The sequence below is a fragment of the Carcharhinus amblyrhynchos genome, chromosome 13, assembly GCF_965287045.1.
Source record: "Carcharhinus amblyrhynchos chromosome 13, sCarAmb.v2.hapA, whole genome shotgun sequence".
In the NCBI taxonomy this organism is placed as follows: Eukaryota; Metazoa; Chordata; class Chondrichthyes; order Carcharhiniformes; family Carcharhinidae; genus Carcharhinus; species Carcharhinus amblyrhynchos.
Genome location: NC_137336.1, coordinates 75,452,596 through 75,468,301, shown reverse-complemented (window position 1 = coordinate 75,468,301; position 15,706 = coordinate 75,452,596). Strand labels below are relative to the sequence as shown.

The 15,706-nt window shown below is 43.7% G+C and overlaps 1 protein-coding gene across 1 annotated transcript in view; it reads left to right on the top strand.

Moving 5' to 3' along the window:
- LOC145351356 (putative G-protein coupled receptor 139) overlaps positions 1-11,154 on the top strand; it is a 62,997-nt gene extending 51,843 nt beyond the window's left edge. Inside the window, exon 3 of the mRNA XM_080200972.1 lies at positions 10,259-11,154. Within this exon, the coding sequence (XP_080057098.1) occupies positions 10,259-11,154 (896 nt within the window). The remainder of the gene's footprint in view (positions 1-10,258) is intronic.
- The last annotated feature ends 4,552 nt before the right edge of the window (positions 11,155-15,706 follow it).

Here is a 15,706-nt window from a genome sequence, read left to right as displayed (position 1 = left end):
CAAAACATTAACCAACCAGGCAAAACATTAACCAATCGGGCAAAACATTAACCAGTGGGACGTGGGCTCTGGCTGGATGGGCAACACATTAACCAACCATGGGCAAAACATTAACCAACGGGGGAAAACATTTACCGGGGGGGCTTAGTCTCCGGCTGGATGGGCAAAACATGAACCAACCGTGGGGAAAACATAAACCAACTGGGGAAAACATTAACCAGTGGGACTTGGAGCCTGGAGACGCAGGGGAGAAAACATTAACCAGTCGGGGAAAACTTTCACCTCTCCCTCTGTATCTCTGTGTCCCAGTAAGCCGATTCAGTGTGAATGTAGGCCTTGCTTGTCAGTACGAACCATTCAAGTTGACACCTTTAAATATCGATCCCCCACTCTCTGTCTGTCTGTCTGTCTGTCTCTCCCTCTCTCTCACTGTCCCTCTCTCTCAGTAACTTCACTGCAGTGTTAATGTCAGCCTGACTTCAGACACTGAAGAAACTTTAAAAACTCACTCTCTGCCTCTCTCAGTTCAGGCACAGGTTGAGTGTTCGAGTGAGAGCGGGGGAGAGGTGAGTGTTGAAGCCGGTGCAGGCAGCTGTCAACAAAGCTTTGAAGAAATGGCAGGCAGTGTTTGTAAAGATGCTGAGGGAATGGGAAAGTCAGTGTGTCAGCCAGATGGGGGAAGGGAGGCTTCCACTTGCGAGGGGAAACCATTAACCAGCTGCTGCTGCTGCGGTGTGGGCAATGGCAGTCCCCCTTTTATTGTACCCTCTGGACAAGCAGGGGCAAAACATGAACCAGGTGTACTGAGTCCCTGTAGAAGCGAGGGGAAAACATTAACCAGTCGGACGTGGTCACTGGAGAAGCAGGGGCAAAACATTAACCAACGGTGGGCGAAATATTAACCAACCGTGGGGAAAACATTAACCAACCGGGGAAAACATTAACCACTTGGACTTGGTGCCTGGAGAAGCAGGGGGAAAACATGAACCAGTCGGACCTGGTCCCTGAAGAACCGAGGGGAAAACTTTAACCAGTCGGGCACAATCCCTGGAGAAGCAGGGGCACAACATTAACCAACCGAGGGGAAAACATTGACCAGTCGGGGAAAACATGAACCAGTCAAAGAACAAAGAACAAAATCAGCCTGGGAAGCAGGCCCTTCGGCCCAACGAGCCCACGCTGCCATCTCAACTACACCTCTCTACCCATGACCCCTATCTCATGTTTTATGGCCATCCAGATTGAGGGAAATCTGATTTAGGGACAATTTATTCCTGCCAATCAGCCTAACAGCACATCTTTGGGGTGTGGGAGGAAACCGGAGCACCCAGAGAAAACCCATGCAAGCACGGGGAGAATGCGCAAACTCCCACAGACACCGGCCCAAATCCATGTGTCTGCACAGCAATCAGCGATAGTCACTGAGCTGTCGTCTTGCCCAGTATCTTGTCCAGTTTAGGCACACACTAACGACATGAAGCACGAGGCCAATCTCGAACAACCAAGAGCAGCCCCATCGCGTGTATGCCCCTCGTTGGACACGAGGTGGACCGACTTCAAACCTGTGAATGAAAACAGAGAAAAACATTATTATCATACTATACCCATTTACATTTCTAGGGACACCCCAATGCTAATGACCCTTAATTAAAGGTTCTCCTATATCCACCCATCTCCAGCTCAGTCATGTGCCTGTCTAAGTTACTCTTAAAGGACTCTAGCGTGTTTGCTTCCACCACCTTACTTGGCAGAGCATTCCATACCCCCACTACCCTCTGTGAGAAAAACCCCCCTCTAATATCTGTGTTGTACCTCTCCCCCCTCACCTTAAGTCCGTGGCCCCTTGTCCTACGTGACTCTATTATAGGAAATAGCTTACCTCTGTTTACTCCATCTATACCCTTCATAATCTTATATACCTCTATTAGATTCCCCCACTCAGTCGGCTTCTTTCAAGGGAAAAGAGCCCCAATTTCTTCAATCTTTCCTCATACCCCAGTCCTTCCATACCAGGCAACATCCTGGTAAACCTCCTCTGCACTCTCTCCAGAGTCTCCACGTCCTTCTGGTAGTAAGGCAACCAGAACTGTACGCAGTACTCCAAATGCGGCCTAACCAACGTTCTATACAACTGCAACATTAGACTCCAGCTCTTATATTCTATACCCCTTCCTATAAAGGCTAACATACCATAGGCTTTCTTCACCACACTCTCCACTTGCACTGCCACCTTCAAAGACTTGTGCACTTGCACCCCAAGGTCTCGCTGCGACTCTATACTCCTTACAGGCTTACCCTTTTTCATAAAACTTCCCCCTACATTATTCCGGCCAAAATGCATCGCCTCACATTTATCCGGATTCAACTCCATTTGCCACGTATCTGCCCAATCAATCAGCCTATCAATATCCTGCTGTATTGCCAGACACTGCTCCTCACTGCCCGCCAATCCAGCCATCTTGGTGTCATCAGCAAATTTGCTGATCACACCACCTACTCCCTCTTCCAAATCATTTATATACACTACAAAGAGAAGGGGTCCCAGTACTGAGCCCTGCGGCACCCCACTAGTGACAGACCTCCAGCTAGAAAAAGACCCCTCCACAACTCCTCTCTGACTCCTCTTTGCAAGCCAGTTCTCTACCCATCTAGATACCTGACCACATATCCCATGAGCTTTAATCTTCTGTACCAACCTACCATGAGGGACTTTGTCAAACGCCTTACTGAAATCCATATAGACGACATCAACGGCTCGTCCTTCGTCAACCGTTTTTGTCACCTCCTCAAAGAATTCTACCAGATTCGTAAGTCAAGACTTCCCCTTGACAAAGCCATGCTGCGTATCCTTAATCAGATCGCAACGCTCCAAGTGCGCATACATCCTATCCCTAAGAATCCTCTCCATCAACTTACCTATCACTGACGTTAAGCTCACTGGCCTATAATTACCCGGGCTATCCCTCCTACCGTTTTTAAACAACGATACCACATTCGCTATCCTCCAGTCCTCTGGGACCTCACCTGTGTCCCAAGAAGAGACAAAGATTTGCGTCAGAGGCCCAGCAATCTCATCCCTCGCCTCTCTAAGCAGCCTAGGATAAATACAATCAGGCCCCGGAGATTTATCGGTCTTAATGCCCTCTAAAAGCCCTAACACTTCTTCCCTCGTAATCAACAGATCTTTCAATCGGTCTACCGCTCCCTCAATGACCGTACTAGACATCAAGCCCCTCTCCTTTGTGAATACTGACGCAAAGTATTCATTCAGGATCTCCCCCATTCCCTCTGCCTCTAAGCACAATTCCCCACGTCTGTCCCTGAGAGGACTGATTTCACCCCTAACCACCCTTTTGTGAGATGACCTCAAATATTACCGAGAGCCAGAACCGGTCCCCATCCCACACTTAGCAGAAGTACTGAGAGAGTTACGTCTCTAAGTGGGACACTCTGTTCGATTATACCACCAGTTCCAATCACATATCAAAACCCTAGAGCATGACACAGAGTCAGCCTTACAGAGCCAGACACGGGTTCGGAGGGTGTGGGACTGGGGTCTAAGTGTGGACATTCACCCCTGGATCCGGATAGTCTCGCACATACCGGTTACCATCCAACTCATACTGGCAATATCCTGGGGGGGTCATAATGTGCTACACATCCCACCAGCACAAGAAAAATAAAACTAGGAGGGAACTAATCGGAATGATTGGCAACATGGGACAATGAACATCTCGGGAAGACTTCTCCCACATACACCTAATTTGACAAACCCGGGGCTCCCCTAAACTGTACGACTGCAGCGTGCGAATGCAGGGAGCACCGGACATAGCATTTGTGAAGGAAATCGGTCTGAGGGAGGAGGAACAAGCCCGCTGCCGACCCACACGGGGGGAACTGTTATGGGACAACAAATTTGATGAAATTGGGCACACAAAATGGAAGCAAACTAAAGCTACCCTCAGAGCCCCTCCACCAAGAATCACAAAGTAACAGACACCGATCTGTGGGCAAGAGCATGCTTTTAGAATGCAGGTGAGGGCTGGCACATAAGGGAAGCTGGACAGGATGGCACCGACAGGAACTAAATCTCCACCCCGTCAAAATCAGCACCTTTAAAACAGTCAACCAACCCATGGAGACACCTAAAATTAGCATCGTTAAGGAAACATTCCTGGCCCCTCAAAACCTCTTTTGAGATCAATGACACACCTATGGTTCAAACCCCGGAGATTCGAGACTATTAAATAACCAATCAGGCAAAACAATTAACACACACCTAAAACAATTTCCTCAACACTTGGAAACATCGAGACAGGATGGCTAAGGTCGAATACTGGAAATAAAGTATTAGCATTTGAATCGCACACTGCCCCGAAGTTCAGGTATAACTATAGCCTGCTGCCAGGGACGGGCAGAGCGCTTTCGGGACAGTCCGATTGGATGTCCTGACTGTGCTTCTCCGTCGACGGAAATGAAAATAAAGCTGTGCCATTATTGACCTTCACCCTGAGTCCGTCGTGGTCGTTTCGCCCACTCACGCTAACACCCTCTATTCTTAGCAGTCTCTGGTATGCTTATGTCGCCGTTTCATCTCTTTATTAGAAATGTTAAAGATTCAGTTTGTATCATTCCATCTTTCTGGCAAGGCTGTACACTACAGTCATTTCTTTTTCCATCAATTTGATGTTCCCCACTCACATTTCCACTTTTCATGTGTGACATTTCCCTTTCCCGAATTCTCCATCTCAATATCAGCGAATAGACACGGATGAATACTTAGTATAAACCAGAATTCCAAAGTGACATTGACCGAACTTCCTCTTAGTCTGCTTCTATACAGCCTTTGAATAATGTTCCCTTAACCTGTGTGTTTGTTTGGATGATGCAACGTCTGAGCTTCTGACATTGATTTCTCAACCTCAGAAGTTGACTCCCCGCACTATAGTTTGAAAAGATGATGCCGTTATGCTGCATTTCCCAGAATACTGTCTTCATCCCTTGCCCTCCAGAAAGGAATCTAGCATTTCACCCATTCCTTCCTTCAAACCTCAACTCCACCACATGCAACACATCTGATGCTCCAATCTCAAAATGTTCAACTTTACTCACCAACCACAGATTATTTTTGGTAAAAGCTGAGTATCGACCTGATAGATGTTTACACAATTATGAGATCAGTCGGCAGAATGTCTTGTCAGAGAGTTTTTTTATCTCAGGGTATAAATGCCAATTGCTACAGGACATATTTTTTATGGCATAACGGGGAAACTTTAAAAGAGATGAGAGAGGCTAGATTTTTCTTAACAGAGAGGGTGGTAAGTACCTGTATTTCACTGACGGAGGGGATGACAGAAGCAGATACAATAGCAATGGTTAAAAAAAATCTCGACAGATAGATACATGAATAAACAGGGAATAGGGGGATACAGGCTGCGTGGATGCAAAACAAAATCATTACTTTAGAAAAGCATCATTTCTCGGCACAGACTTGACCGGACAAACGACATTTTTTTTCGGGTCTCTCCCTGTTCCTCTTCAATTTCAAAACAATAGAGAGTCTTCAGTCACACCCAGAAGAGGATTATTTGCAGACGTCCACCGAACTCCAGCCAACACAACCCTCCTCCCCTTCCTCCCCATGAACATGCAGGACATAGAACACGTGTCCTTTTAACTAAGGTTATGAGGTCATCGGGCCCTGAAACAAGGGACCATTCGGCCTGGGTATCATATTTTACGATGAGATAATATAGTTGCTGATACGACAGAGAGGGCTGCGTGGTGGCACAGTTAATAGCACAGCAGTCTCCCCACGTGAGGAGCTGGATTTAGTTGCTGTCGTGGGTGACTGACTGTGTGGAGCGAGACATTCTCTCTGTGTTTGCATGTTTTTCCCCTGGGTGTGTTAGGTCTCCTCTCAAAAGCCAACGATGTGCAGGTTCAGTCGATTGTCCATGCTAAATTGTCCCTTATTTTCTCAAGGTGACCAGGTTAGATTGATTAGCCATGGGGAAGCATGGTTGGTGTGCCGAGGTAAAATTCTCTGTGAGAAAATCTTTGCAGACTCAATGGGCCGAATTCCCATGATCTGCACCGTGTGCCTCTATGTTTCTATGACTTTGTCATTCATGTACCAGGACATCCTTGCCCCTCTATATCACAACATTCTGCAGTGGCTTTCAATATGAAATATGCTCTGCTTTTGTATTCTTCCGAACCATGTGGCAACCTCAATTTTCCCACACTGTGTGTAACATGTCCAAGTTTTACCTCTTCATTTAATCTACACGGGAACTTTGTGTCTCCTCATAACGATGTACTTTTCTACCTGTCTTGGAATTTTCAGAAGAGTTGACTGTATTGAATAAATTCATATTGATTGCAAGTCAGTGATCCACAAGGATTAATCTTTGTGAATTCAATACTTACTTTATACTAACCTTAAAATGAACTGTTTATCCCAATTCTATGATTCCTGTTTGTGAACTAATCCGATATCCATGCTCATCTATTAACACGAAGACCTGCAACCTTTTATGTGGCACATTAACAAATTCTCGTTTGTTTCGTAGTACTAATACATTACTTCACTTGATGTCCGTGACCGAATCTTTCTGCTAAATCATCAGAACATTCTCGTAAATCCTTAAAACATAATTTTCTTTTGTGAAACCATATTTCCTAATCTGGATGGTGTTCTGATTTTCTAAATTTCCTGCTGCTCTTTCCTTGAATGAATTCAGGTATTTGCCCAATGACAGATATGAGGCCAATTGTAGTGGAATTTTCTGTTTTTTGTCTTCCTCATTTCATGGACAGACATGTGACGGTGCCATTTTCCAAAACATTGAATTTTTCACAATCGCGATTCTGAAATCAATAATATGGACTGTATCTCTGCACCCTCTCGACTGCAGGCCTCAGATGCATGAAACTTGGATTATTTGGCCCAAGTATATTTCAGGCCCTTTTCTCTCCTTTTCAATTTCCACCGTCCATTTCACCCAGTGCGCTGTCCATGTCACCCGATGGTATGAAATACAAAGATGATCACATTTAACGGGAATTTGCATCTAAGTAAGAGACTAGACTGATTGTTATATTTTGAGATTTCATTTATTTGATGACACGTGAGTGTTAATACTACTGTAAAGGGCAGAAGTGGGCAAGAGTTTCCAGAGTTCGTTCAGGATATGTTTACGGCAAGAACCGTATCATCTAAAGAGAAAGGAAACATTCCTGGATGAGGTGAGCCGAGCTGAGTATACGGAAAATGTGAAAGATAGCAATGTTGTATCATGAGGTTGATGTTGATAATTCGGGAGGACAAGGGATGATTTCAATCATGATTGGTGAACTCTAATGATAGAATGAGAAGACATTTGGTGCAGAACACCTGCAATGCAAGTTCGGTGGGAGATATTGTCTGAATAACTGCTGGCGTTAAGAGGGAGATTTTCTTTGCAAATTTCACTAATCCTGTCAAGATGCATATTTAAATCACCCATGATTACTGCTGCAATTTTCTCAGGAGAATTCTTTTTTTTATTGTTATATACTGTACCCTACTTTGGAATTAAAGCTCGGGGCCCTCAACTTTCTACTACCAGAATGTTCTTTTTTTTTATTTCCACCGTGATAGAAGCAAAATTTTTGTCTTTAATACCAATATAATTTCTTCATGGAGCTTTGACGTTATATTTAACCAGTAAAGCAACCCCAGCTCGTGTTCTACCATGTATATTCTTTTAGAATACTGAGTAGCTTTGGACATTCAACTCCCAGTCCTTGCACTCCTGACATGAGGTCAAGGCATGGGAGTCATGGTGGTTGGAGGGTAATGATATCACTTTCGTTTGCTTTTAAATATAGTCTACAATTATGAATATGCATTGCATATAATGGCGGTTGCTTAGTAAATGAAAAAAAACATTGATTCAATTTAGTCTCAGCATCCCGTGTATTCAATCCACAGGGAATTTATCCCGTTGCCCTAATGTGTTCGTTCTAAAATAAAGATAACAATTTTTAGAACACTTTTGCAACAGCTGTATCTCCATGGAGATCGAGGGAACGCATAAAGGTGAATGCACAGGGATGTGTCACGACAGATTTTAATTCAGAGGAATAACTTGCTCAGCAAAGGAAGAGGGCCATTCCACGCAGAAAATGCATCTACCTATTCAATTGGTCAGGAAAATATTCTATCTGTTGCTTGCCTTAGTTGGTGTTCCTGGTACGTAGCTAAAACACATTATATAGTGTAACTATGCATAAGCTTGTTTCTGCTATAAATCTGTTTCTTGTCATGATGCATTGCATTGAAGTGACATAATTAGTTGGATTCTAATGAAATAAATAATCTGGAGAAACTAAATTTCCTGAATTATTCTGGTAGTCATGTTGTGTTGGACGAACTATTTCCATCTCACCCATGACTTTCAGTTGTTGGATTCAGTGCAATATTGTTTCTGTTGATCCAAACATCGAAGTAGGGGGAAAAAATCATCAGGAACATGAATTTCCAAGGTGACGAGTTGACAAAAGTTATACTGAATATGATGACCAATTAGAATGTGGCATCTGACTTCAGTAATGAGAAAAAAATAATGTTTATTAAGTTAAAATAATCTTGTGTTTGGGGTGGTAACTGGAGAGCAGATAAAGACTTGTCAATGGACAATATAATTCAATCTGGGAAGAAACTTCACTCATACTAAGGAAATTCAATGACCGAATTGTCTTGTAACGATTGATCTTCTTCCCCAAGTCTGGTCCTGATAATCATTAGGTCCTGAGCGCAGTGTTTTTAAGAGGTTATCTCTACAAATGTCATGAAATAAACATTAATATCTCTGACCATGTAATACTCAAGTTTCAGATGTTAAAACATGGAAACTCGCCCCAACTGATTTACTTCAATCTTTATTTTGTCCTCAGTCTATCTTTATTACAGCTGGTCTAATCTCCATTCCTTCCTCGCCGTGGTTCAAACTCACTCCGTGAACATTTTTTCACATTTCATAAACATTTGAAATACACTCCGTCCATGTATGTGTACAATACTTGAGAAGGATGTGAAGGCTTTGGAAAGTGTATAGAGGAAATTCAGAAGCCTGATTCCAAGCCAAACGAACTGTAGCTGTTTTGATGGATCGGAGAGAGTGGTCTATCATCTGCGGAGGAAATAAGGCTGAGACGCCACTTGATCTGGTTGTTCAAGATGCCGAGGGACACAGATAGAACAAAATAATGAGAAATTGCTCCCAACTGAGAGAGCAGCAGAAACTAGAGAAGAGATGCAACATAACGGGCACAAAGTTCGAAAGAGAATGTGAGTTTATTTTCACTCAGACTGTTGCTGGAATCTGGATTGAATTTCCATGAAACAAATGATAGAGGAATATCCTTTCAAGGCATGGAATAGGAAATCAGCATGCAAACTAAAAGCAGTAAAGTGTAAAGTTACGGGGCTAGGTCATGGTTCTGATACGAGGTTGAATATTCTTTCAGAGAGCCAGTTGCTATATAATGGGCCGAAAGGCTTCCTTCCATACTTTCAGTACTCTATGATTCTATGTCGGAGCAAATGTACTTTTACTCCACTCATGGAATAAAAGATTGCCTGTGAAATATATATTTTTGTGGATTCATAAATAGTTTCGCCTAGTTTTGATGAAATTTAGGTTTGCACAGCCTCATAAGTGTTACAGGTATCTTATCCACATTCAAAATCTCAAACCCCTCGAAAATTTGAATTCCTTTTGTTGAGTCACCCCTTATCCTCCTCGTCTCCATATTATAGAGACGCGTTATTTTTAGCTAATCCACACCTCCACAGTTTTGGTGTGACTTCCGTAATAATACAACTGCGCCACAAACAAAAATCACCTGAAGATAGGAACACAAACAATAGGCAAAGGGTTTCGAACCAAAAAGAACACAACTTCTCTTAATTTAGTAATCTCCCATGTGGAAAATAATGCTGCACTTTGATCATGCCTTAATACTAACATTATTATTCTTCTGAATATAAAACACTGAAACATCAACAGCTCCGTTCCATAATCCAGGGAATGGCCCGAAACAAATCATTTTCTCTGATTGAGTGAGTGTTTTGAGTTTGCAAGGGAATCTGGAAACGTCGGAATCCCCATGCACGCTTCATTGCTGCAAAAAGAAAAGTATGCTCTGTGCAGAAAGGGAAGATGCTTATTGGTGGCTTATAATGTATGTTCCTTCTTTTTATTTGCAGTTAACTCAGTGGCAATCATCATTCTGTCCAACGGGAAATGCGGCCTTTCCAGTTGTACCACGTGCTACCTGATGGCAATGGCCATCGCGGATCTACTGGTCATTATTAATGAGGTCATTCTCTATCGAATCAATGATTATTATTTCCCACCGAATTTCCTCATAATAACGCCTGTGTGTAGTGTTCGCTATGTCCTGCTCCGTGCAGCCACAGACTGTTCTGTCTGGTTCACAGTCGCTTTCACTTTTGATAGATTTATTGCTATTTGTTGCCAAAAGCTAACATCAAAATATTGCACCAAGAAAACTGCGTCCATAGTTCTAGGGACAACCAGCACTTTGTTCGGTTTGAAAAATATTCCTATCTATTTTAGATTTAAACCTAAAATAATTGTCGACAATGTACCATGGTACTGTTCCAATAAGCGAAGCTATTTCACTGACCCTAGATGGATTGGGTTCAGAAATTTTGAAAAGATTTTAAACCCGTTGATGCCATTCGGGTTAATTCTGTTGCTCAACGCTCTGACTGTCAGACACATTTTAGTGGCCAGTCGAGTCCGCAAGGGATTGAGGGGTCAGAAAAAGGCAGATAATTGCAATGATCCAGAGATGGAGAGCAGAAGGAAATCTATAGTTTTACTGTTCACCATATCCGGCAGCTTTATATTTCTGTGGTTGGTGTACGTTTTATATTTCTTTAATGCTGCTAATAGCTTAGATGATCTTTCAATTTATATCTTTGAAAACATTGCATATATGCTGCGCAATTTAAGTTGCTGCATAAACACATTTATTTATGTAGCAACACAGTCGAAATTCAGAGAGCAGTTAAAGGGAGCAGTGAAATATCCTGCTACATCAATTATTAAATTAATTAATAAATGCAAACAATGAAAACAGCTCACAGCATCGGTGTGCTGCAATAGGTGAAATTCAGTGAACCAGAAGTAAAATATTTGGAAGGGCAAAAACGTGGAAGTACTATTAACGATGGGTCAGGAGGCAATAGCCCATGACCCAGGAGAAAGAGCAACCAATTCAAGGGCTGGAAAAAGAAACAATGAGTGGAAAATGCAGACAAAACAATAAACGGATCGATAAACACACGGGAGAAGTTTGAATGATTTGTAGCAACTACAAATTTGTAGCAGGTGGAATCGGACACAACAAAGTGACGCAGCAAAATGGCTAGTGGTGGCATGCAGATTATTAGAAGGAAATAATGGGAGGTCTGTTTGTCTGTCTGTCTAATGTCCATCTATCCATCCATCACATGTCTGTCCGTCTGTCTGGTGACCCACCAACCCGTCTGTCTGTCTATCTGGTTGTCTGTCTATTTATCTATCCATCTGTCTTGTCAACCTGACTGTCTGACAGTCTTCCTGCCTGTATGCCAGTCTGTTTGTCTGCCTACCTTTTTGTTTATCTATCTCTCTAAACATTCCTCTACCTATCTGTCTGTCTCTCTATAAATCTGCAATTATTTTTTCCCTCTCCTTCCCTCTCTCTGTTTGTTTCCAGATCACGCTCTTGTAGATCAAAACCAAAAAAAACACATCAAAACTCACACATGCTTAAGTCCCTCAACACCGTTAAAACAATTGTCATCGAATAAAACCACTGAGGAACATACTGAACTTAAATGGAGAATAAGTAATCAGAAAATAAGAACATAAGAAATAGGAGCAGGAGTAGGCCATCCAGCCCTTCGAGCCTGCCCCGCCATTCAATAAGTTCATGGCTGATCAGAAGAGGATCGGTTCCACTTTCCCGCTTTCTCCTCATCACCCTTAATTCCCTTGTCTATCAAAAACCTATCTACCCGTGACTTAAATATATTTAGCGAGGTAGCCTCCACCACTTCAACGGGCAGAGAATTCCAGAGATTCACCACCGTTTGAGTGAAGAAGTTCCTCCTCAACTCTGATCTAAACTGTCTCCCCGCCCTTTTCTTGAGGCTGTGCCCTCTAGTCCTGCTATCCTTTCTAAGCATCAGGAATATCTCTACCTCTACCCTATCCATCCCTTTCATTATTTTCTACATCTCTATAAGATCCCCCCTCATCCTTCTAATCTCCAACAAGTACAGACCCAGTCTATTTCGGCTCTATTCATAGTCTAACCCCCTCATCTCCGGTATCAGCCGAGTGAACCTCCTCTGCACTCCCTCCAAGGCCAATATATCCTTGCGCAAGTACGGCAACCAAAACTGCCCACAGTACTCCAGCTGTGGCCTCACCAGTACCATGTACAGTTGCAGCAAGACCTCCCTGCTTTTATATTCTATCCCCCTCGCTATAAAGGCCAGCATCCCATTCGCCTTCTTGATCACCTGCTGCACCTGCAGACTGGGTTTTTGCGACTCATGCACAAGGACCCCCAGGTCCCTCTGCACCGTAGCATGCTGCAGCTTTTCACCCTTTAAATAGTAATCCCTCCTACTATTATTTCTGCCAAAGTGGATAACCTCACACTTGCTAACATTGTACTCCATCTGCCAGGTCCTCGCCCACTCGCTCAGCCTATCCAGATCCCTCTGCAGACTTTCCACACCCTCCACGCAATTTGCTTTTCCTCTCATCTTCGTGTCACCAGCAAATGTCGTCACCCTAAACTCAGCCCCCTCCTCCAGATCATCTATATAAATGGTAAATAGCTGAGGCCCCAGCACCGATCCCTGTGGCACTCTACAAGTCACCAACCGCCAATCAGAATAGCACCCATCGATACCAACTCTCTGCTTCCTATTGGACAACCAATCCTCTATCCACGCTAACACCTTACAACCAACTCCGTGCACCCGAACCTTCTGTAGCAACCTTTTATGAGGCACCTTATCAAACACCTTCTAAAAATCTAAAAACACCACATCCACTGGTTCCCCTCTGTCTACCACACGAGTCACATCCTCATAGAAATCCAAGAAATTTGTCAAACACGACTTCCCCTGAACGAATCCGTGCTGCATAATTTGTAATATTTTGTCCTCCCGAACAGCTCCAGCTTCTCTTCTCTCTTGCCCTTTTTTGCTATGAGATTTCGATGGTACAGATCCACGTGACACTTGACCATCCACATAGCAGCAGTTCCGCTGGAAATAGCCCAGTTGTCGTTTGTAGCGTGAAACAATACTGGAATAAAAATCTTCAGATCTTTGTACTCAACGAATCATCTTCCACTTTTTTTTTCAATCCCTACTTCAGAGCTCTGCCAAACCATTTGAAACCACATGAAATGGTGCAGTACGGAAATAGTATATGCCATTGTTTTGCATAAATTCTTGAAAAAAAAATTGTGTACATCGTTCCATTATCCAAAACAGACGAATCATGTGCACCATGAGTTGCAAATATTTGATGTAGTTTCTCAGTTTAACAAGAGCTGTTATATTAATCATGAATTCTGCTCCCAAACAGGGTCGAAACGGCCATCCGTGACCCCCACAGTATGCATCAATCCTGCAAACATAACTCATCCTCTATGATAGTTGCCTATCTTTGCAACACAAATGGATTAACTTTTGACAAAACAGAGTCTCTGTCCATCAACTGCTTCATCTGTTTTGGAGATTGGAAAATGTTTCCAGTAAAAAGAGATACCATGGGAAGACAATGCCTTGAATGGCAAATCCAAGAAAGGGAGATGACTCAACACATTCACAGTCTCGTTGTTTTCCCCTGTGCTGTGCACAATATGGTCCTGATCAGCTGACAATGGGAAGAGTGTATTTGGACTCACATAATAGATTTCCCAATGACTTGTGGTCTGTTTATAGGGTGAACGAATGACGATAGAGGTTCGAATAGAATCTTTCTACCGCAAAACGACAGTCAGATCTCTTTTTGCCCTCGTGTGAATATTCCTTATCAGCCTATTTTTCTGAAACCAATGGCCTTTTGGACCCACCCTCCATTAAATGAAAATAAATCTGTCCGACACAGTAGCGCAATTCATCGTACCACGGGATACGTTCCCCTGTCTGATTCAAAATGTACTAGCAGATCCGTCGATTTCAATAAGTTATTCACATTCTTGGACTCTTTTCGCTCAGCACACATTCTATAATTACACAATTCTAGCATAATGGAATGTGAGATCTGAAACTCATTTTAAAAATCTCCTGAGTCCCCCTGAGGAAACATTCCTAGACATATATTATCTTTGCATTTCCACTGAACTCAAACAGTTTGATTTTAAATCGCCCTTGTTATTGGACAACAAATTTGATGAAATTGGGCACACAAAATGGAAGCAAACTAAAGCTCCCCTCAGAGCCCCTCCACCAAGAATCACAAAGTAACAGACACCGATCTGTGGGCAAGAGCATGCTTTTAGAATGCAGGTGAGGGCTGGCACATAAGGGAAGCTGGACAGGATGGCACCGACAGGAACTAAATCTCCACCCCGTCAAAATCAGCACCTTTAAAACAGTCAACCAACCCATGGAGACACCTAAAATTAGCATAGTTAAGGAAACATGCCTGGCCCCTCAAAACCTCTTTTGAGATCAATGACACACCTATGGTTCAAACCCCGGAGATTCGAGACTATTAAATAACCAATCAGACAAAACAATTAACACACACCGAAAACAATTTCCTCAACACTTGGAAACATCGAGACAGGATGGCTAAGGTCGAATACTGTAAATAAAGTATTAGCATTTGAATCGCACACTGCCCCGAAGTTCAGGTATAACTATAGCCTGCTGCCAGGGACGGGCAGAGCGCTTTCGGGACAGTCCGATTGGATGTCCTGACTGTGCTTCTCCGTCGACGGAAATGAAAATAAAGCTGTGCCGTTATTGACCTTCACCCTGAGTCCGTCGTGGTCGTTTCGCCCACTGGCGCTAACAATTGGGGGCTCGTCCGGGATCGCGACCGTCGCTGGAACGCTGTCCCCCGGCACTGGGTGAGTATCTTTACTCATTTCATCAAACCCGCAGAATATGAGTGTCCCAGTGTCAGAGCGGTGTTTCACGGCTGCCTCGATCTGTACTTGTGAACAGGGTCCGTTCAGTAGCTGCACAGCGGGAAGGTGGGTTTAAGTTTCTTTTTGGGCAGGGGGCTGGGATCGTGTTATTTTTACATTCCCGCTGACCCCCCCGACCAGCCCGACCACAGACTGACTGCCCACTAAGGGACCCGACGGAACAGGTCTTACAGAGTAGGGATATTCCTCTGGGATTTATGGTTCAGGGACAGCACCCTGGGATTTAAGGTTAAGGAGGACGTCCAAGGTTTCGGGCCACTGGGATCGGACTCACGGGGTTTGGGACACGTCCGGAAGCTGCAAGTCGGTGAGGACCTCTGCAGGGGCGAGAGATCGGGCCACTGGGGGCAAAATCCCCCAGGAATTTGCTCCATGTCCAGGCGCTCCTAAGTCTGGAGCCTCTGTGAGTGTCTCCACCACTACAAGCAGGAGACCTCTGGTAGCGTGAAAAAAC